This window comes from Peromyscus leucopus, chromosome 9 (assembly GCF_004664715.2).
Source record: "Peromyscus leucopus breed LL Stock chromosome 9, UCI_PerLeu_2.1, whole genome shotgun sequence".
Lineage (NCBI taxonomy): Eukaryota > Metazoa > Chordata > Mammalia > Rodentia > Cricetidae > Peromyscus > Peromyscus leucopus.
The window spans coordinates 5,428,310-5,451,955 of NC_051070.1; the positions used below are offsets into that span (position 1 = coordinate 5,428,310).

A 23,646-nucleotide genomic window follows, 5' to 3' on the forward strand; every position below is an offset into this window, starting at 1 on the left:
CTGAACTTATTTATTGATTTCTTCCCAGAGGATACAGAGACACTAAGAAAGCTAAGAAACAAAAGTACAAACACAAGCCACCCTTCTTTCTGAAATAGAGAGCTGCTAACTACTTCTAATTGCCAAGTCAGGTTATATACATTTAATTCTTAAATAATTAGCATTGGACAATTCTTTGAGAAAAATATAGCAACATTAACCCTGTCCTGTGCATATTTTTAAAGACTTTAGAACTTGAAGCCACTTTTTCTGTTTTTCATTTTCCACGCCATTTTATTTTGTGAATGCATCCCCAATGACTGAGAACCTGCAATAAGTTATTTACTGAAATAAAGAATTGTATTCCTTTGGAGGTGTTCAGATTTTACCATATTGGCTGTTGAAATGTGCTATTACCAACTTTAGTTTCCAATGTTGTACTGTGGGAAGAAAATTTTACCTACAAAGGAGCTTTTAAATAAAACCATGGATTATAAGAGAGGACACAAGGGGAAAAAAAAACAAGCAAACAACAAAAAGATGCTGCATTGGATGAATGAAACGTGCATTATTCCATGGATACTATGTGAGCATCCTCTGAATGTAAGGCAGACCTGGACTAGGCTATAGGTGGGGTGCACAGTGAGTAGGCCAGGAGTCCTGCACAAGATGAGCCAGCAAGCTTCCTGTGTAGAAAGCTGGCTTCCAGGCAAGGCCTATCATAATCCCTCTTAAATTTTCTGTGATTACCCACATGAGACCTGTACAAGACTGGGCCCATTAACACTCCATTAAGGAATGGGATAGAGCCTATGAGGCCTGCCTATCCCTGAGAATATATGAGCAATTAACATTTGCTAAGAGGAAGAGAATTTTCCTCAGTGGTGTAGCTGCCCACAAGCTGCCCAAGCTCCTGTAAGTAACTGCAAGCTTCACTTGGTTCCTTTATTTCTGTCAGTGCCCTATTTGGGTAAGTGGGTGGCTTATTAATGTCTTCTCAGAAAAAGTTCACAACATCTACCCACTCATGGGCTATAAGACAGGGCAGTGGATGACGAGGGACTTGGAAGAATGACCAGGTGCAGAAGTATAAATTAGAAAGAGAATAACTTCACCCCAGAAAGTTTGAGAAGTCTTGAAGATGAAGGAAGCATTTGGGCTCTGGTAGATTAAGAGGGTTCTATCCGTCAAGTAGAATGGAAGTGGGCGAAGCTGTTGAAGCAGAGGGCACACAGGTGCAGAGTAAGAAGGGGAGTTAAAAGGTTCTGGAACTAGTGCATCATCTCATTGGCTAGAATACATAAATTAGGGGGCAGTAAAGGGATGACATCATAAAATAATTCTCATATTGCTCATCTTGTATTTTAGTGGGTCGGCTTTTCTTCCAGATAGAACCCAGCACATGTGTTGATATAAATAAATTACAGACACATACACACATACACACATATGCATGCACATGCGCACACACACACACACACACACACACACACACACACACACACAAACACGCTGTCCTGTCATTCAATAGTTTTGGTTGGAATTACAGACAAGACAATAACATCCTGCATTCTCTACCAATATTTCTTGGAAATGCTTATGATATTGTTGTCCCATTTCTCCAGAAGTCTCAAATATCAGTAATCTGCAGACATTTTAAATACCCCTGCACCCTGGACGTACTGTCCATTACCCTCCCCTATGCACTGCTGACCATTACCTCTCTACCTTCTTAACTCTCTACCAGATGCTTCCTTCCAAATATTTCCTCTCTGGAATATCAAGATCCACCTGGCTCTCAATTTTTCAGTTTTTCTCCCTACTGAGCTGCAAAGGAACTCTATGATAATCATCCAAAATAAATAAATATGGAAGAGGATGGGGAGGAATACAAGGAGGAGAAAGTATAGCAGAAAGAAGAAAAGAAGAGAAGGAAAACGAAGAGAATAAAAGAAGGTCCTTCCCTGGAAATGATGTTAGGGGCAAAAATGTACTACAAAGCATTACACTTACATTTTTATCTAAACCTGTCTTTAAACTGTATTTCAGTTCCTGCCATACTAATTGGAACACTGAGACGATGTAAAGGAATTCAAGTCACCAGAGTCCTCAAAGTAATGAATCACACTCACTTATGTTGCTATTTTCTGCTGTTATCTGGTTTCAGCTTTTAAAGCCCCCACTGGTCACCTCTACTATCTTTCTAGGTTTGTTTGTTTGTTTTTAAGATTGGGTTTATCTTATTTTATGTGCCTGTGTGTTATATGTGCATCTTGTGAGTACAGACGCCCATGGAGACCAGAAGAGGGCGCCAGATATCCTGGAACTGAAGTAGTGAGTCCCTAGTGTAAGTGCTGGGGATTGAACACGGGTTCTGTGAAAGAGCAGCAGATAGTCTTAATTGCTAAGCTATGCCTCCAGCCCCCATTCCATTTTGTTATGCTATAATCCCACCACTCCATTTCCAATAGCCTCTGCTGTCCATTAATTTCTGCCACATGTATCACTTCTTGTTGATTTTTCCCTTGGGTAAAATAGTCAGGCAGACTATGTTTTGAATATTCATGGCTCGACCTGCGCAATTAAAACACAGAACAAGTAAAACAGCTGTCAACAACTCCACAAATTCTGTCTCTTGGATGGAGACCACAGGATGCACCTGCAGATACATGTTATTATGTCTCCTTCCCCCCTTTGCACATACCTATTGAGCAAAGAGATATTGTAGTCACTGATTGCTACAAAGTCTGCTAATAACCAACGGCATCAGGTGCATGCAAGTAGAAGATGGTTGAGCACAACCTGCTGCTGCCAGGATCCGGCCCCTGGAGCCTCTCCACCCTAATCATTTACTCTTACAAATACACGAGACAAGAAAAGTCGGTGCAGAACTAATGTAAAACCCAGGGGGCAGAAAGTAATAGGAAACTCAACTACTTAAGCCTCCTGGATCTCTGGAGAAAATCACTTCTAAACAATCACAGCACACTTTGTTAGCATCATCTCCTCCACAGCCAAGAGACAGGGTTGTTTTTTTACTAATAAGCAAAAGAGAATCCAGAAATAGTAAAATTAAAAGAGCAAAGCTTGCATTATATGTGTGGATTAGATCACAGCCAATTCTTTTTATATGTCCCTAAAACCACTTACTAAAGAATCAACACAGCTATTTGGAAATAAGTAATTTCTAAATTCAAGAGTTTTCTATAATAACAAATTTTAGACAGCTTCCATAGAAGCCTTATCACTGTTGCTTCTTCATGTTGCTTCTGGTTTTGTTTTGTTTTGTTAGGAAGAATATTTTATTGAGGACACTTGGGGGGGGAAGGCTGTGAAGTTACTACAACACTGTGTGCATCTCAATACTGTTTATACATTTCTCAGCAGATACCATTCCTAAAAAGCCATTCACTGGCATAAATGATCTTACTAAGAATACCAAAGATACCTTGGAATTTAGGGACCACCAATTAACTGATTCATTTTAGGGAATGAGAAGGAGGGAGAGACAGTGTGTGTTCACATTCCCTGACCTAAGAAAAGTGGTTTTAGTTGATTGGCACAAGATCTGAAAAAAATTAATGGGATCTTGATGAAAACTGTGGAACAACTTACCACTTAATCCATACATAAAATTTCTCTAAGAGAGGAGCTGGGTCATGTGCTATTTGGACATACTTATGATAGCTATAGGGATATAAAATTACAAAAAAATGCAAAGGGATAATGGTGTGTTGATTTCCTTTTCAAGACTTTGTGCAAAAGAATGAACATAACTAATATCCAGTGTTTGCCTCACATTTCCAGGAAGGCTCAAGACAATCACTCTAGGTACTAGTTCTGGGAAGTAGGTTCTGCCATGAGATGACCAGTGAGCTTAGATGAAGGGATTAAACACCTTTGCTTCTGTAAGAGGAGGACAGTCCTACCATGTCAAATGAAAGTGTGGGGGTTAGAAGACTTACCATCTGAAAAGCACCTGTGCCCCTTGGCCTTCTGCCTCACCTCTGTTGGTGTGTTCCAAATCTTCACAATTTCTTGGTGAAAAGTGAAAAGCCTGGGGCTAATTTGCATAACGTTGGAAGCTGTTTAAAGACTTTTGAGCATCCTGTGTATCTGTGCTCTTTTGCTTCCTTGTGGTTTATTTGGTGTGGGAACCAAGCGAGTGGTGAATGTAGTTATCATTTTTATTCTACTGAGAGCACATCATGAGACCTTTTACTGTTCCTTCTCCTCATCCAGGAAGCAAGTTTAGTTTTAATATTCAATTCTCTTTAATCAGTATGGTGGCATTTTATTTGTACTGAAATGTGATTTTAATTGTATGTTAATAAATAAAGTTGCCTGGGGGTCAGAGCTATTAGACCCACAGCAAGAGCGTGGTGATGGTGGCACACGCCTTTAATCCCAGCATTTGGTAGACAGAGCTAGGTAGATCTCTGTGTGTTCAAGGATACAGCCAGCATTGGAGACACACATCTTTAATCTCAATACCAACCATAGAAGACCTGGAAGTCTCTACAGACAGGCAGTGACGAGGCAGTCATGTATTTGGGTTTACAACCAATGAGAAGGCAGAACAGAAAGACTATATAAAGACAAACACACAGGAAGTAGGTCTCTTTTTCGGAGAGGTCTCTTGGCTAGCTGCAGCAGGGGGGTAAGGCTCTTAGCTCCGACCTCTTGGCTTTCTTCTTTGCATTGGTTCTGTGTTTCTTATTTAATAAGACGGTTGGTTACATCTACAAATCAGCATCATCAGAGAACTGTGACGAATGCTTGAAATTTCTTCTTTTTGATTTAGTTTATGTGCATGAGTGTTTTGTCTACATGAGTGTCTGTGCACCAGATGTGTGCCTGGTGCCCAGGGAGGGCAAAAGAGGGTGTTGAACTTCCTGGGCCTAGAGTTGCAGATGGTCCTCTGGAAGAGCAACCAGTGATCTTTGCCATTGAGCCATCTCTCCAACCCTAATACCTTTTTCCATTGGACCCTTGATTGATGTAGCAGGGCCGATGTCAAAGGCATAGAGGCTAGATAAAGATTCTTTTGAGTCTGACTGAAAAATTTGAGACAAATACTGTGAAGCACAATCCGTGCATTCCTTTGAGCAGTATCTTCTTTTTTAAAAAAACAAACACTTCAGCATTGTTCTCTTAGATGTCTTTTAATTTTATTTTCTTCATAGATACAATGAATACTTCCAAGGTTATTAAATACAATAAGACATAGTCTCTATGTTTGAACTATTCTGTAAGGGTCATAAAAATTAGATTATCTTAAACTTTTGTCTCATTTGCTAGTAGGCCACTTCAGCAAAATATTCATATTAACATAAACTTGTTTGGAAATAACTCCTTCTTTGCCCCAACATATACCATTCAGGGTAGACTACAAGGCCATTAGCAGAGAACTTGTTTGATCTTCAGCCTTAAATATTCACACATAATCCTGTTTATCCTATTTGCATTTCAAATAATTAATTTACATAACTCATAACAAAGTGAATGCTTTTATTAATTTTTAATTACTTTTAATTGTGGTAGAATGTACATAGCGTAAAACTGGTCTGGTCTTGAGTAAGTCACTTGACCTCTTCTGTTTTAGTAGCTCATTAATAGAATTTGAAACTGATGATTATGGTCTAACTTTTCACATGGAGGTATGGATTAATCAGGAATTCAATGGAACTTTCAATTCTATAGATTTTTTTTTAGACCTCATCTTTGGAGGTTAAAAAAGCTCTCAAACCCTTGCTTTGGGACATTGTGTAATTATCTTAAGGCAGCAGATTATGGCTGGTGTACAAATGCAGCAGATGTGTGTAGATACAGTAAGAACTTCCCTGCTTCTGACATGACCCCATCACAGCAAACAGCTTCACGTGGCCATCATTTCTCACCAATGTTTATTGTTATGGCCCCACTCCTGGTTCCGGTATATTCTTATGCTTGGACAGTAAGGAACACAAGAGTTGGTTTACTTCATGTTCCAGGGAAATAAGGAGAATGTGAAATTTAGCCAAGTGGGAATCTACAAGTCACATGATTGGTCCTCATAAAGAACAGGGAACATGGTACAGCAGATACATAGACTTTTCAAGGGAGGCTTTAACAAAGTCCCATTTTTGTCTGTTTTCTGTTAAATCTACAGAAACTATCCATGGCTCTGATGGACAGACATCAGAAATGAAGATGTCAGCAGGGCCATGTTCCCTGTGAAATCTGTAGTGAAGAATCCTTCCTTGCTTCTATCCTTAGAGATCCTGTTGAAACATTTCCATCTATGCCTCTGTGATCGCTTGCTCTTCCTTGGTGGTCTCTGTCTTCAGATGATGTTCCTTTTCCTGCTCATAAAGACACCATTTGTGTTACATTTTAGATAAAGGTCCAAACTGGCAACCTCATCTACACTTGGTAACACCTGGAAAGGCTCAACTTCCGAATACAGTTAAAAATGTCTTTCCATGGGAGCACAGTTTTTCTTACCATAGTGACGTGGAAGGGTGCCTTGCCACAGCACTGACGACGGCTTATGTAGAGAAGAGCCTATGGAGTACTTCCAGCGAACACAACCTAAAATCCTATGGGGACAGAGTCTCAGCAAGGGATCGTCTGGACAAGGCTGGACTGCAGGCATGTCTGTGAGGGGTTTAATTAAACTACTAAAGTGGAAAGACTGCCCCTGAATGTGGGCAGCATTGATTCCTGGGCTGGGCCCTCAACTATGAATGAAAAGAATAATGAGCTGAGCAGTAACCATGCATTTGTTTCTCTTTTCTCTCGACTGTGGATGTGACGGGACTATCTGCTTCAAGTTCCTGCCTTGACTTCTTCACAATGATGGACTGTAACCAGCAAATGTGAGCTGCAGCAAACCTGTTCTCCCTAAGTTGCTCATTGTCGGGCATTTTATCAAAGCAGTAGAAATGAAACTATGACATTACTAATATGATGTCCCCCTCATAACATCTTAGACTTCTTTTCATCTTTTAAAGTAATTCTGTTCCAGGTACTGACTGCTCAGCTTTCTCTGATTCTTGCATTTACAACTCTAATAGACTATGATTGTTATAATGAGTTACAAACTCTTTCAATGTGCAGAGTACTCAATGCTAGCATTTCTACAGCTCTTGAAAGTTTACAAATGAGAGAAACCTGAGTAGGTGACCACCCTTCCCTTGCTTCTGCCATAGACAAGGAAGAGGATTCAAGATACAGCCTCATGCATACCATCATCTAGTTTCTTTGATTAACATGGGACCCTGTGCATGGAAAGATCAGCCAGCTTAACATACCAAGGAAACTTTGAAATATACAATAAAATTACAAAACTTGTAAATTTTCCCCAAAACTTGAACATGTAAATTGTGAAAGTTAAACAATTCAAATAAGCCGGGCAGTGGTGGCGCATGCCTTTAATCCCAGCACTCGGGAGGCAGAGGCAGGCGGATCTCTGTGAGTTCGAGGCCAGCCTGGGCTACCAAGTGAGTTCCAGGAAAGGCGCAAAGCTACACAGAGAAACCCTGTCTCGAAAAACCAAAAAAAAAAAAAAAAAAAAAAAAAAAAAAAAAAAAAAAAAAAAAAAAATTCAAATATATACTATAAATCCAGTTTGCTAGAGGTAAACACTGTGAGATAAATATACAATTCAGTGGTTTATAACTATCTGTATGTTAATGTTGCTTAGGGAATCATGATTTTTAATTACCTGAATTATACACATTTAAATTTGCATGTATATTATTCTATTAGTTCAGCTTTAAAGACTCTATATGTAGAGTATATATATGTATATATAAGAAACATTTTAATGTGTATGTGTCTAATTATAATTGAACACAAGGGATTCCCCATAATGATTTAATAAAAGGAGGAAAAAAATCAAAGCCCAAAGCAATAAATCCATTTTAATTATGTGTGCTAACTTGTGACTACAGTTTTTATATACATATCCACTCGTGTGTGCCTTTTATATTTTGTGTCGATTTCAAAGCTGTTTCTTTGATGTTTTATAATTATATCTACATATAAATCACTTCACTTGAGAATTTTACATACTCATATTAATGCAAAGGATATAAGATGTTCATTTGCACTACTGAAAGTAATTTTTAGATATTTGTCACAGTTGTGTTCATTGTGAATGGTCTCGTGGACTCAGTGATTAAATGCCTGTGACTTAAAATGCCTGGATCTTAAATACTCTATTTAAAATCATGAAAATGATATGTTGTTATACAGAACCAATATTTTTGAGGAGGAAGTATTTAACTCATGAAGGACTCTTTAGCCTAGCAATTTGGGATGCTATAATCAGAGAGTGATTCATTGTATTTCTCAAAGCATAAATCAAATACTGATTGCCTTGTAATGTTCAGTTTTAGCTACAAGTGAACTGGGGTTTTTTGTTTTAGTGCATTTGAAATGCATTAAAATTTGTTTCTAATAGAAGTTTAAGGTTCAATTCTAATTTAGTTAAAGCTGAGTATAATATTAAAACTTAGTCAATATGTCCTTCCTAAGCTCTCTGGAAATTCTGCACCCACGAATTGCAGTGATGGATTGAATTGTAGCAAACAAAGGGATGTTGCTGCCTGCTTTTGCTTGAGTCTGGTGTAGGCTCCGGTTATGTGTGGCATGAGAGAGCCACCTACAGAAAGTTAAGGAAAGAACTCTCCTACAGTAAGAACACAAAGGCTACAAGTGAGTGTTTATGGAGAAAGAACACTTGATGGTGATAGTTTGAACAGTAGCATGAGCTTGGAATAAATAGAAACAGTGAAAGTTAGCTCTTAGATGGTCCTATAATCACTTTTTCACAGTAATAAACAGCAACATTGACATTGGCCTTGGCTACATATAGCAAGCATCTAGACAGTGTGGTCCACATTTGTTTGAATTAGTTCTCTCCATGATCAGGGTGATGGTTAATTTTATGTATCAACTTTTCTGAGTTAAGGGTGCTCGGGTAGCTGGTGAAGTATTTCTGGTGTCCTTGAGAAGACTGTCATTTAACTCAGCCCAAGGGAAGAAAGCACAGGGTCCAGAGCTGGAGAAATGGTTCAGGTGTTAACAGCATTCGGTTAACAGCTCTCTGCAAGGGCACCCCAGTTCGGTTCCCAGCACCCGTATGGCAGCTCATAACAGTTTGTAAGATGCCCTCTTCCAGCTTGCATGGGTACCAGTCATGCATGTGGTATACATAACATGCATACAGGCACTCACAAAATTTTAAAACCAGTCCTTAAAAAGAAAGAAAAACACACTGCCACGTACTATGAGAAAATGTTAATTATCCCACCTGCAAGGGATAATTTGATTTTTTTTCCTAAACTGGGGGACCCAAATTTGACTGCGTTTAGATACTGGTTCTCTCCTGAATCTCAGCCCTTTAGACTTGAGATTTATATCACAGTTGCACCTATCTTCAAGCTTTTGCCTGAAATTTGAATCAGAAACACTTCTCCTGGTTCTCTGGTTAACACATGAGCAGATCACGGTCCTTCTCAGCCCTCCGTAACTAGATGTCAATCATCACAATAAATCTCTTCTCTTATGCCATATCAGTTTCTCAGGAGAACACTGATTGTGACATCTTTCCTCTGGTGCCAGCAGCTCTTTGTTGGCTCTCTGACACCTCTTTTGGTGGAGTCTTAGGGAAGGTGCTGTGTGGGATTCTTTGTTAAACAATGACCATGATTTTTTAGTTACTATTCATCTTTCCCTCTAACTTGACTGTGGTCCTTAAAAGCAAGCTTTTGTGATTGTTTTTTATTTGGTTCAGGTTAGACAGTATTTTGGCTGGCTGGCTTGTCACTGAAATACAATGGACTGGCTTAGAATCTGGTAAAGGTTCTATACAAGTTCAGTGAATGAATCCTCACTACACACAGTGGAGGTGTCTTCCTCTGTGCCTGACTCCAAAGTGATCCAGAACTGGGACACTCTGCCTAGGTGTGGACAATATTACTATAAACTAAAATCTAAGTAAAACATTTCTTGTGAAAATATATCTTAAGCTTCATGTGGCGAAACACCTTTAATATCAGCAGGCAGAGGCAGGTGGATCTCGATGAGTCCAGCCTGGACTTTATAACAAGTTGCAGGTCAGCCAAGGAGACACAGCAAGAACTCATCTCTAACAAAGACAGTAAAAAAAAATAAGAGAGGAGAGGAGAGGAGAGGAGAGGAGAGGAGAGGAGAGGAGAGGAGAGGAGAGGAGAGGAGAGGAGAGGAGAGGGGAGGGGAGGGGAGGGGAGAGGAGAGGAGAGGAGAGGAGAGGAGAGGAGAGGAGAGGAGAGGAGAGGAGAGGAGAGACTATAGTTTTCCAGTTCTCCCAACCATCCTTGTCCCTCCGGCCCACCTATATAGAAAGTTGATGCCACCACTGGGTCAGATATGCTGAGAGTGATGTTATTTGATTGATATAAATTGAAAGCAAATCCTTGCCAAGATAAGCGTTCTTGTTGTTCCTTTCATATGAACCCATTCATTCACAACATCTCTGAGCACTGTCTACAGACCACATAGTGTTTTAGCACCTGGAGATTCAGTCCTGAGAAGAGGAAGATCCTACTCGGGGGACTTAGGTGCAGAGACAAGGGAACTTCCTCCAGGGAAGAATTGAGTGTGCCTGTGCAGGACAATTAAATTGTGCAAATATAATCTTGGAAATAAGCTAGTATGAAGAGGGGCTATGCTTCATGTGTAAACATTTTGAAAAAGAAATGACACCCAAGTTGTTTTAAGATTATATATTACCTAAGCTCCCACCAAGCTTATAATTTTGTTTTTATTTTGAAATATTTTAATCATGAAAAATAGTAAATTCCTATGAGACATTTAATTTCAACTTTTAATTTTTGAGAAATTCATACATGAAAATATATCGTTCGCATCCCTCCTTCCTTTCCAACTCCTCCCATGTCCCTCATGACTCCAAAATGTATATATATTAATAAACCTACTGAGTATATTTAGTGTTTCTTTTATGTGTGTTTATGGTTGGCCACTTGGGATTGGATGACCAGGGAGCTTATCACAGAGAACTGGTTCTCCCTCTATCAGACATTGTATGTAGCTCTTTAGGAGTGGTAGTTTGAAATTTCCTCCACTCACACTGGCATGTCAATGGGTATTGTCTTTGTGTAGGTTTTGTTTAGTCAACCATGTTGACATTTCAAGGGCACAGCATCCTTGAAGACGTTAACTAGCAGCAGGTATCCTGGTCCTCTGCTTCTCAACATTCTTTCTGCATCCTATTCCGTGATGCCCATGAGCTTCACTCTAGGAACTGCAGTGAAGATTTACCAGTTGGGGCTGAGGACCCCACACTCATCGATTTTCTGCATTTTCGCCAGTTGTCAATCTCTAAAGTAGCCTTCATCTGCCACAGAAAGAATTTTCTTTGGTGATGGGTGATGGCCACACCTCTGTAGTTATAAGTAACTAGAATACAGTTAGGAATTTCATGGGTTTAGGAAAATGACTGTAGTAGGTTGTCATCTACAGTCTGTTCTCTCTCCAGCCACAAGCAGTCAGCTAGGCTTGCAGTACCCGGTGTGGATCCCCACCTAGTGAGCAGACTTCAGAACTTCAACAATTTTAACATGCTGATAAATGCATGCTTTTTATTGGATCATTTAAAAGTGTAACTTTATAAAATCTCCTAAAAATGTTGTTTATAACATCTTACTGCAATCAATTCTACAATCAAATATCCAGTTCATATTCAAATTTTCACCTAGTTTACCTCCAAATGTCCTTTATAACATTTTTAGAAAAAAATGAAAATCCATCCAAAGTTCACACACTTTATTTTGTTGCTTTAATTCCTGGATATCTTTTAAGAATAGTTTTACTTAGTACTTTTGTGTGTGCATGTGTGTACCAATGCCAAGTGTGGGCAGAAGAGGCTCCGGTCCCCTAGAACTGGAGTTACAGGCAGTTGTGAGCTGCCTGGCATGGATGCCAGGAAGGAGATCCAGGGCCTCTGCAGGAGCGCTGTGTTCTTTTATCCACTGGCCATCGCTTTAGCCCCTTGGAAATCTTTTTATCTTGGGCAGCTCCACTCTTTTTCTCCCTAAGTTGTTAATCTACACAAATTCAGGCCTGTTTTGTTGTAAAATGCTACCACTGTATTTAAATGAGAAAGGAAAATGTGATTCTCATAATGTTTCTTAATTTGTTCTTTTTCTATAATTCATGTGAATTAGATGGTGAGTCACAGGAGATTCAAGTTAGCATTTGGGTGAAGACATTTCAGAAGTTGTTTACAACCAATTGCACATAACAACATCACATTGTCTTGTTCTGTGTGATGCTGTATTTGATCACTCAGTCAGTCAAGGCAGGTTCTAATAGATCATCCTACCATAAAAATACAGTCATCCCCTTATAATTAATAAGCAACCTGTGGAGGTGACCCTTTAGTTCCATTTAAAAATGACATCTCCCCACAAGGTTTTACAAAGTGACCTTATCACTAATTCATGACTGAATTTCAAATTTGTTTTCCCCACAACTCACCCCTTAACTCCTCTTAATATCATTTTTATCTATAAAGCATTTCTCACTGGAAATATAAAGTATCTTCTCCTATTAGACGTTTCTTATGTCTCCATTATCATATTTAATGTCTTACATATTTATGTATAGGTTTGTCTCTCTATTAATCCATCTAGCTCTCGAATGATGTATCAGGTGTTCCCAACATTCAGCCCGGTCAGTGTCTGGTGAATCTGTGTCATGGACAGTCAAACCAATCAGTAATTTCTTCTGTCCAGTCTATCATTCGCCTTCAAGCTTTTCCCCTCCTACAATGCCTTGGGTCTACACCTCAGTTCTAATCAATTACCAAGCTGAAGTTGAACAGAATATTTTCTTTGATCAGTCAGTGGCCTCTTTGTCAGAGGTGAAAGATATTTCTCTAGTACCATGGTGAAAAGTCACCACTTTTAAAGAATAAATTTCTCAAAGGAAGGAATCAGCCCACATTTAAGGTTCAGATGAATACTTACTGATCTAATACTGGCTGAAGTGGCTTCCAAGTCTGGCATGATGCCACTGTCACAGTGACAAAACGCTGATGTCTTCTTTAACCTCCACAAAACCACAAATGATGTTTCCCTTCCAGCAATTAATCAAGGGCTAGTTGGATATCACTCTCAGGATCTATTTAACCCTAGTCAACAAAGAAACAGCTGGGATTCTGTGGAGCACTTCAGACTTTCCAAGGTGTTCTTCATATCTATGTCATTCACCTTCAAAGAGCAACCCACGATTTTGTTCCAGGGCCACATATCCAGCTATCCATACCATCTTGGAGTCCTGAAGAACACCTCAAACTCAGTGTATCTGAAATTAATCAGTCCCCCAGCTCAGTGACTGTAACTCTCATCACCACCATGTTCTGGCCATGGGCCTACATACTATCATTCTTACCTTAATCTTTTCTGTATCCTTCCCCCAGATGCCAACAACAAAGATTTGCCACTCTGACTTCCTAATACCTTGAACTTCGTCTACCTCATTGCAGCATCACCTCTGAAACTCAATACATCCAACACTGAACTCACCCCACCCCCTAAATCCTGTTCCGGACTCTTGGTGAGGGGCCACATGCCCAGTCCTGTCAACTTGAACCCCTGGTGCTTTATTCACAGACCTGCACATTTGTTCCTTCATTTTCAGCCTTAACTCTGCTTTGCTGACTTCTTACCCTCTCACCTGAACCATTTCCACCTTTTCTTACCTGAGTTATGGATATCAGTTTATTCTTCATAGAATGATCTATCAGGTGTGCTTGGTAATATAACATACCCCCCACTTTAAACCACTTTAAAAATAGCACAGAATTGTGGCTCAAAAAAAAAAAAGAAAAAGAAAATTTATTATGTGAAAACTCAGGTTAGTGGTTAGATATGCAGAGTGAGGTGTGTTCATAGACAAGGGTAGTAGTGACATGCCATCCATTGATCTTGGAAAAGGTCACATGATATCAGGGGTATGAAAAACTCATTGAAACATATAAACAGAAGGTAGGAGTTTTTCTCTATATATTTTCTTCAATAAGAAGTCAATTAAATCTTAAATGATTATCTAGCTATTCTTCATATCAGGAGTGGGCAGCTGTTTGGGGTCTTTCCTAAGCATCTCCATAATAGTGAGTTCTGTTTTAATTATGTTTAGAGCCCAGAGTGTTCTGGTCTAACCCCTTCATCATAAACCACCAGCAGAAAGCCGAAATCATTCTTACTTATTATTGACAGTTGGGATCTATTGATTTGGTTTTTGTCACTATGATAATGTACCACCTCGTTGCTGGACATTTTCTCTTCAAACGGGTGACTGTTCATCCACTCTGGGATGATAACTGCCGGCTCTCTTTTGTCACCACACGTGTTTAGTGCCTGTGTGAGGCAGTTCAGTAAGACGGAGAAACATTGTGGTGTCACAGCATCAATATGCTGAAGCAGGCTGGACTCCGTGCCAGCTGGTTTTACTGTTCAACTCCCGGAGCCTGGCTGAATTGGAGATAAAGCAGAAGCCAAATGCTTCAATATAAATCCAGACAGCACAGCAGAGAAATGGGGAGGCAAGAGATAGCTCCGAAATCAATGGCAGACATGATTCTGACATTTCAAATTACAGTGACTTCAAACATAAATTTCAGGTAAGGATATGGCTTATAATTCTTAGCAGGATTTATTACCAAGTCCACACCAATGTTCCTACCAGTTTGGGAAATTTATGAACAGAAAACTCTGCTACATGAACATTAAGGTTTGATAGGAAACTTAGAGACAAATTTAGAAAGCACCTACCTATTAGTTAACTATGAAACTCATGAATGTCTGTGATATACAATATAACCACTAGAAATTATGATAGATAACAAAACATGACAATAAGTTATAATTGTATATTTTCAAATATCATTGCTGCCATAACCTACGTATGCACAAGGCATTTAATAATTATTATTTTATTGAATGTAATATTGTGGTGTAGTACTATGAATTTTAAACCAGTAAGAAGTTCATCTAAATCTGTACAATTACATCAGTTTTTATTTTTACAGATGGATTTTTAAGTCTCCATAAAATGATCACATTGGCAATTTCATCTTCATTACTGTCATGTATGTTAATATGATCATAAAATGCACTAAAAATACTTAAGTTCCCAATGCCTGAATTTGTTAGCAAAATTTCAGGACATTCATTCTCTAGACAATTACTTTTGCGACAGTGCCACCCTTTCTACCCTATCACATTTACAGATGCTGCTGGTTAAAACTGTCAGCATCCCTTCAATTTCTGCTCCAAGCTCCTGTCTGAGATCATGCCCTGAGTTTCCTCACCCAGAAGTGAGAGCGGAAGTAAACCTTTCCTTCAGTAAGCTGCTTTTGGTCAGAGTTTTCTCACAACAACATGGTGAAACGACAGCGTGCACCCACTGCCTGGTCTCTCTGAGATAGAGGCTCCTGGGACGTGCCGGTCCCTGGACTTGTTATCCAAGTCTACTCTCTTTAGAGGGTTCCACCTGAGATATTCTAGACGCCATATGATTCGAAATGAAAATTCTCTGAGGTATGAGATGAAGAGGCCAGGTTAGGCTGAGGTGAGGCAGCCTTGGAGGAGGTAGCAGACCGCTGCAGTTAGAGGTATGGTGTGAAGACAAGCCTGGGCCATAGGGAGAAGCGTGCAGAAAACCAGATCGTAGAACAACAACCTGCACTCTCTTAGGAGGTGCTCAAATCCCAACCTTCTCAGTACAGCTGCAACTGGGAGGAAGGCTTGGCCTTTGAGCAGACCACACAGTCTTTCAGATAGTGCTCTGCAGCTCTAGCTTCGTGTCTAAAACTCATTCACACTGAATTAAAAATGGATGGCACCAGACTGACAGCAAAAGAGAAAACAAGTGAAAGAAAAAAAGCAAGTGAGAATAACAACGAACACTGGGCACTGGGTCTCCCAGGGGAATGGAGACAACGAAAATAAGTAAACAGGTTAATGGAGTCAGCGGACATTGTAAAGCTTCTCACCTTCTCCCCATTCCTGCACTGCTTCTAATATCACCAACAGACAGCATGCAAGGCACAAGCTCCCCTTTGGATACAGCGCTCAAACTGCCTCCACGCTTCGGTATTTAGTCACGTCCCGTCCCTTCGTTCTACAGCTGAAATGAGAAGATTAGAAGACAAACAAGAAGAACGAACTTGGCTGATATTCCTTTAACTTGCCAAGAAGAATGGAATTTTAGCCTTTGAAATGGAACACGTTATTTAATCTTATTCACATCAACTGCTGGGTCAGGAGACTTAAAAAGTGACGTAACTGGTGTGAATTTCTTGTCTCAGAATACTTGGAATAACTTAATTTTAGACATGATTTTTAGCACATCCAGCTGCAAATGCAACAGAGCCAAGATAATAATTCAATAATAAATGTTGATATTTTCTTCTTTGGGATTATAGTACTACTTGAAATAAAAGGCCCCTCTTAACTGCAAGTTGACCTTCAAGCAATTAGCATTGACTTTCTCCAACCAATTAAACTCATAGTACAGTACTTATTTTAAGCTAGAAGGTATTTACTTGTAGCAGACAATGCCTTTATTGATGTTGCCTTCCAAATTGTCTTTTGTCTTCTAGAATCTCTCTCTCTCTCTCTGGGTTTTTATTTATTTTTTTTTGCGGGGGGGGGGGGGGGGGGGGGAGGGGTGGTGGTTTTTTGAGACAGGGTTTCTCAGTGTAGTTTTGCGCCTTTCCTGGAACTCACTCTGTAGACCAGGCTGGCCTCGAACTCATTGAGATCTGCCTGGCTCTGCCTCCCGAGTGCTGGGATTAAAGGCGTGCGCCAGCACCGCCCGGCGTCTTCTAGAATCTCAATCCATGCCTTCTTTCCAGACTATTTCTTCAAAAAGAAATACTTAAAGAAGGTATACATGAGTTTTGCCATGAGCCTATACCTCACACAATCCAATCTTGCCAAGGAAGAGAGAAAATGTCCTAGCTATTAAATTCTGTTTCCTGAGATTTATCAGGAGAGAAGTTGTCACAGAGCATGGAACTAGTAAATAAACAGATGTTGTTAGCAGGTCTTCTGTGGTAAATTGTATTAAATAGAGTCAGCTCAGTTAGTCATCCAGATTTTATCTTTGGTTTTGATCCTTCTTCATCCAAGAACATATTAATGATGCCTGGAGATATGACCACCAGCTATGATAATGAGGTCAAAACCATGCCTTAAACATGGACAACAAAAAAACTGTATCACTGTGGCTTATAATAAATTTCGGTTTTACTCAATTATTGAAAAAAATAGCCAAATGAATGGAAACACATGAACTATGAACCAAAGGCTGAGGGGCCCCCAGCTGGATCAGGCCCTCTGAATAAGTGAGACAGTTGATTGGCTTGATCTGTTTGGGAGGCAACTAGGCAGTGGGACCAAGTCCTGTGCTCATTGCATGAGTTGGCTGTTTGAAACCTGGGACTCATGCAGGGACACTTGGCTTAGTCTGGGAGGAAGGGACTGGACATGCCTGGACTGAGTCTACCAGGTTAATCACAGTCCTGGGGGAGGATTTGCCCTGGAGGAGGTGGGAATGGGAGGTGGGCTGGGGTAAGGGGAGGGGGTGGGAGGGGGGAGAATAGGGGAACCCGTGGCTGATATGTAGAACTGAATGGTATTGTAAAATAAAATAAAATAAATAAAAAACCTGTATCACTCTGAACTGCCATAAAAACTTGTTTCTAGTTTGATGAGGACGAGAGAAAGAATATCTTACTAGCTAAAGCTAGTCTCTACATAATTATCAGGAAAACCTATCTGGCCAACTGTGAAGTTAATTTTACTTTTCATCACTAGGATTTCGTTCAGGGCCTCGTGTTGGCTGGACGAGAGCTCTCCAACAGTGAGCTATATCACCAACCCTCCATTGACTCCACTCTTTAGGAAGGGCCATGAGTGTCAACCAAAGTCAGTCTTCTAAGTAGTGTCTTCAGAGATGACGAGTGAAGAGGGACAAAGGTCACTGTCTTGTACTTACACCATTGTGGAAAGTATTGTCTTCAATTCAGAAATTAACTCTGAAGTTAATTCTAAAAGTTATGTTTCAAAACAACTTGATCATTTGGGAGATTAAAATTAAAGCCACAATGAGATATCACCTCACTTTTGGTGAGAATACAGAAAAATTGGAACCCTTGTACACTCACTCCCTTTTGGTGAGAATGTGAAACGGTACAATAGATAAAGAAAACAGTATGGCAATTCCTCAAAAATCTAAAAGTAGAATTTCCTATGATCCAGCAATTCCAATTCCAAGTGGAGATCCAATACAATTGAAAGCAGAACCCTGAAGAGACATTTCTATACTCAAATTCATACCAGGGTATTGACAAGTACTGAAATGTGGAAGAAACTCAAGCTTCCATGGAAGGATGAATCAACAAAATGTCATGATATGATAGCAGAATATTGGCCAGCCCTAAAAATGAAGGGAATTCTGAAACATGTTAGAGCATGGAGAAAGCTTTAGGGAATTATGCTAAAATAAACCAGTCATAAAATATTGTATGATTTTATTCTTGTGATTATCTAGACGTGTCAAATTAATAGAAGCAAAAAGTAGAGTGAGAGGTTGGGAGAAGAATTCTGAAAGTTGTAAGATGAGAAATTCTTGAGATCAGTTGCAAAACAGTGTGAATGTACTTAACATTATCTACTATAAAAATAAAAAATGGTTAAAAAGATAAATTATCTTACATGTATTTTGCCACCAATAATGAATACTTTGACCTCACTAGCTGTGTGTATAAGCATAAAAAGTAGTTGTTTAATACCAAGTTTCAGGTTCTCATATCAACAAAATGACTAATCTAAAAATGACTATAGTTCATAGCCACTACTTGCTGTCTTAAAGCCACTATAATGAACCACATGTGTGAGCCTGCACACATGCCATCAGAAAGGACCAGTTAGAGCGTGGGTAGCTCAGTAGTAAAACACCCGCTTAGTATGCACAAAGCTCTGGCTTCACTACCTGGGATTCAAAAACAAACAAATAAAATCTGGGGTTAGACATTTGTAACTTATTTTAAATAAAACGTGAAAAGTTATAAAATTGGACTTGCTGATCCTTAAATTAAAAACTCAAAACCATTATTCATGTGCTTATGATTTTGACATAATCTTGCCTAGAGAGGAGATATGACAAATTCTTTAAGTTTATGAATCCTTCCCAACTGGAATAAAATGTAAGAATGCTTTTGTATATTTAAAATATTCCAATTAAAACATGAGAATAGGGTCTACTTTACAACAAAGGACATCTAAAAAACAAAACAGGGCATTTTAAAACTTCATTTAAACTTTGAGACTTCATTTAGGCTCAGAAGATTAAGATTCTTATTATCTAACTTTATTCTCACACAGCACATTATAATCACTAAATGCATGTAGCCCACTCTGCACCTTAAGAGGAATTCAAGATGATTTATTCCATGAAACACGTTTCTTATTATAAAGAACTCATTAATCACTTCTTCCACATATAATGAAAACTGCTATCATGAATTTTTCATTCACAGTACCCTGAAGTGACTAACTGAATTGCATTTTCCTAAAAAAAGAAAATGCTAAAGTGTAATTATGTCTCTCAAGTGTGTATGGTTCATGGCCAACCTGTACCAAGGGGTTATTGATTCTTAAAACTTATTGATCAAACTTTATAATTTACTGATTTTAGAATCCTTGGCTATTTTACCGACTTAAAATGCTTCGTTGTTTTTTTTTTTTTCTACCTGCACAGGGTAATTACATAGAGAAGGAAACTTGAAGGTCACCCAGTATCACCCTCTTATCTGCAGAAATAAGCCTGGAGATGACCGATGTGAGGAAATGTCCTAAAGTCACTTAAACTGCTGGGAAAATACCCTAAGAGATAAGATGTGTAATTACATAAATGGTCAATAGTAAGTGAATTCCATTTTCTCCAAAAGAATGGTGTAGCCTGTCCACTACTTTGAATTCAACAGGAATGTGTGCTAACGAGTTTCATTAGTGCCCTTTAGTGATATAGTGCATGTGACTTACATAGCAGGTCGGTTTTTTGAGTCAAGGTTGACACTGTATGAGATGTGCTGGCATTTAAGATTCTTTCTGTCAACATTTCATTTCCTTCTATCCCACAGTTTCAGCCAACAATGAAGACTTAAAGCAAATACACGCAAAAGTTTCATAATATACCTTTTCTCAGGTTCGATGGGTGGAAATGTAGTTCACTGGCCTTGACTCTCTGTCTACCTACCCAGGACTACCAAGGACCGACAGAGGCCTTTTCAGTGCTGACTGATCCTCAACATAATTTTGTGCCAGCAATGAGTGAGGTGTGAATTCTCGCAGAAAAATACTATCTGCAGTAGGGAAACAAACAAACACTGTGTTCAGACCCTAAAGTGAAAATCCAACGATGAAAATGCAACAGCTGGAGAGATCTGGGGAGTCTGAAGAGTGAAGAGGTCACAGGAAGAAAAATTCGTAAGTGAAGACATCATTTTGGAAGTGAGACTTATCTGGGCATCTTTCAGAACACGGCCTTCTAAGGGAAACTAGACACACGAGGAGAAATGGAGTGCTCTCTGTCTGCCTGTCTGTCTGTCTCTGCCACTCCCCCCGCCCCCGTGTGTGTGTGTGTCTGTGTGTGTGTGTGTGTATGTGTGTGTGTGTGTGTGTGTGTGTGGTGTTGGCATCTGGAACAGGGGGAGTTACCCACACAGGTGAACACGGACGGAGAGCACGGGCTCTGTGCTCCCCCTGAACGGGTTTTCCCTCCTCTCTCCTCTATGTCACCCCTATCGTTTCCCGGTGTTTTTCCGATCAGCTGTCATCTTTTGAGGCAGCACCGCTCCATCTTGTAAGTGCACAGGAATCACCTGGGCCTTCCAAGCCGCTGAGAGCAAGGAACCCACTTCTGCACCCAACTCCAAAAGCGAGCGAGCGTGGCTCCTGCGGATGGGAAGCACTGGATCCTAAGCCTGGGGCGAGGTCCAGCCGGGGAGCAGCGCAAGCCTGACAGCCACCGGTGACCACGGCTCCCCCAACACTGCACCGGAGCCTGCGGCTTTAGAAGTCGCTTTTGAGGCCTGGCCTCAGCCCCCGACACCGCCGGGTGATTCTAACGGGAAACCTCGCCCTCAGCTCCTCCGCCCTTCCAAGGTGGAGCCTCAGCGCAGGGGGCCTGGACTAGCTGGTTTGGGGCAGCTCCAGCTAGTCTCAGACTGGTAATGGGAGCGCGGGCTGCGCACCCGGGGTCCCAGGCCTTCGATCCCAGGACCCCCGAGACCCCACGGCGGTCGCTCCGGAGCCGCGGCGTCGGCCCGCGTAGGCTCCCCGCCCCGAGGCCCCCTGGACCTCTGCGGCCACGCATGCGCACGACCCCGGCCGGCCGTGTAACGGCCTGCAGCTCCCCCCGCCGGAAGTGGGCGGCGGCGCACCGGGAGCCGCGCACTGTGGCGTGGCGGCTCGCGCTCCCCTCGGCGGGCCATGGCGCGGGCCGGGGCCGCGAAGGCGCCGCGGCTGCTGCTCCTGCGCTCGGTCGCGCTGTGGCTCGCCCTCCTCGGCGCCCCGTCGGCGGCCGCGTCCAAGGCGGTGACCGCACACTTGGCTGCCAAGTGGCCCGAGACCCCGCTGCTGCTGGAGGCCAGGTGGGTGCCCCGGGGCCTGGGCCCAGCGGAGCGCCGAGGCCGGGGCGTGGCGGCGGGCGGGCGGGCGGAGGGGCCCTGGGGGCTGCCCCTCCGGCCCGTGCTGCACAGCCCCGCGTCCGCCCGCACCGGGGTCCGCCCAGGCCCCACGCCGCTCGGATGCGTCGTCCCCTCCCACCCCAGCGCCCCCTTGGATCTGCCGGACTCCCGGACTGCGCGTCTGCACAGCCCCCGCCCGGCGCCTCCCACGGGGTCCCCGCAGGTCGGGCATCCCTGGGCGTCTCTGATCCGGTGGCTTCTGGCTCCCTCGGTGTCCCCAGGCACCTGGAGCATCACTGCTTCGCTGCTCCGGACAGTCACTTTACGCATCTCTGCCACTCGCTCGCCCTACCCACCCCCCGCGCGCGCGATTAGGATCTTTAAAACTTCCCCGTCCCAGTTCGTGTCCCTGCGGGTCTTGCGGATCTGGAAGGCGGAATGTGGCGTTAAATGCAAACGCTCGATGTCAGTTCTGGTCAGCAGATCGTGTTTGAAGCACCCAGTTTTCTAGTTACCTTTTTGTCGTGTCTCGTTCCCAAGTTTTTATGGTGGGGAGGCAGCTTTTTGGCGATACTCCCACTGCCCGCCCCACCATCTCGTCCAAGGGGATTTGTTACTCATTCTGTGTAGTTACCGTGCAGAAAGCACACATAGATAGTAGATTTTGTCCGTTCATATTCCGGTAAACAGAAGTGGAAATGCTGCCTCTTGTGGCTCATGGTGGCAAGCCTTCGCCATCCCTGCGGAGCAGGAGGATCATAAATTCATGAGTTTTGGGCCAGCCTGAGGCTACAAAAGGGAGACTTTGTCTCATTTTTTTTTCTATTGGGCACAACGTTTTGTAACTATTTTATGTATTTACAAAACAACATGCAGCGATTCTAAAACGAAACCTCATCACCTTATGTTACATTCTAGTCATTTGATGCTATGCAACAATTTTTATTGACTAAATTATTATAGCTTCTTCTTATCCACAGTGTCTCCTAGCTGTGGTGATACATTGTGTACCCTAATAAACTTTGCCTGAAGATCAGAGGACAGAACAAGCCACTAGATTAAATACAGATGCCAGGCAGTGGTGGCACACACCTTTAATCCTAGCACTCGGGAAGCAGAGATCCATCTGGATCTCTGTGAGTTCAAAGCCACCCTGTACTACATGAGATTGACTCAGTCTAGGAAAGAAACAGAGCCAGGTAGTGGTGGGACACACCTTTAATCCCAGTACTAGCAAGCACACACGCCTTTAATCCCAGGAGGTGAAGGCTGGGCAGAGAAAGGTGTATAAGGCGTGAGGACAGGAACTAAGGCTTTTCAGCTGAAGTGTCCCTTTCGGCTAGAGGCTTTTCAGCTGAGGAAGCTCATTCAGGCTGATGAGCTGGTGAGGTAAGAGGTGGTGGCTGTGGCTTGTTCTGCCTGTCTGATCTTTGAACTTTCACCCCAGTATCTGGCTCAGGGTTTTTTATTGTAAGACTTTTTTAAAATTTGAACAATCTTGTGGTCCACATTGGGCATCAGTGTAGCCAGAAGATTCTCTGGTCCTGCCTGGCCCCGAGGTGGAGATGAATTTCTCCCATCCAGGTCCCACAGCCGCTTTAAAATAATCACTCAGAGGCATATATTAATTACAAACTGTATGGCCTATGGCTTCAGCTTCTTGCTAGCTAGATCTTTTGTCTCAAATTAACCCATTTCTCTTCATCTATATGTTGCCACGTGGCAGCATACCAGGAGCCCTACCCTTGATGTTGTGCAGGTTTTACACAGACAACCACAGCTACTGTGAGTTCATGAGGTCAGGGGTCTTGTGTCCAGAAGTCAGTTTCACAGCAGTGCTCCTCTGCCCTGTGCTACAGCGTCCCCTGGACTTGAAGAGAGGTGTTAACGACACAGTCTGTGCAGAGATCACCTAT

At 41.7% G+C, this 23,646-nt stretch overlaps 1 protein-coding gene and 1 long non-coding RNA gene across 6 annotated transcripts in view; one reads left to right on the forward strand and one right to left on the reverse strand.

Annotated features, from left to right (window-relative positions):
* Positions 1 to 5,191: 5,191 nt before the first annotated feature.
* LOC114692477 lies at positions 5,192 to 21,409 on the reverse strand. Its single transcript, XR_005092113.1, has 3 exons — positions 20,238 to 21,409; positions 16,028 to 16,161; positions 5,192 to 6,323 (listed from the first exon to the last, which is right to left on the reverse strand). It is a non-coding gene; the product is annotated as an uncharacterized LOC114692477 (long non-coding RNA).
* An 80-nt stretch (positions 21,410 to 21,489) lies between these two features.
* The window catches only part of Uggt2 (UDP-glucose glycoprotein glucosyltransferase 2), a 128,926-nt gene continuing 126,769 nt past the window's right edge, over positions 21,490 to 23,646 (forward strand). For 2 of the 5 annotated variants that reach the window (XM_037208321.1, XM_037208320.1), the window contains exon 1: positions 21,494 to 21,694. In XM_037208321.1, coding sequence (XP_037064216.1) covers positions 21,534 to 21,694 — 161 coding nt within the window. In that variant the 5' untranslated portion in view covers positions 21,494 to 21,533. Of the gene's footprint in view, positions 21,695 to 23,646 lie in introns of all 5 variants that reach the window. The other 3 variants (XR_003734424.2, XM_028868215.2, XM_037208322.1) reach the window with 2 other exon arrangements.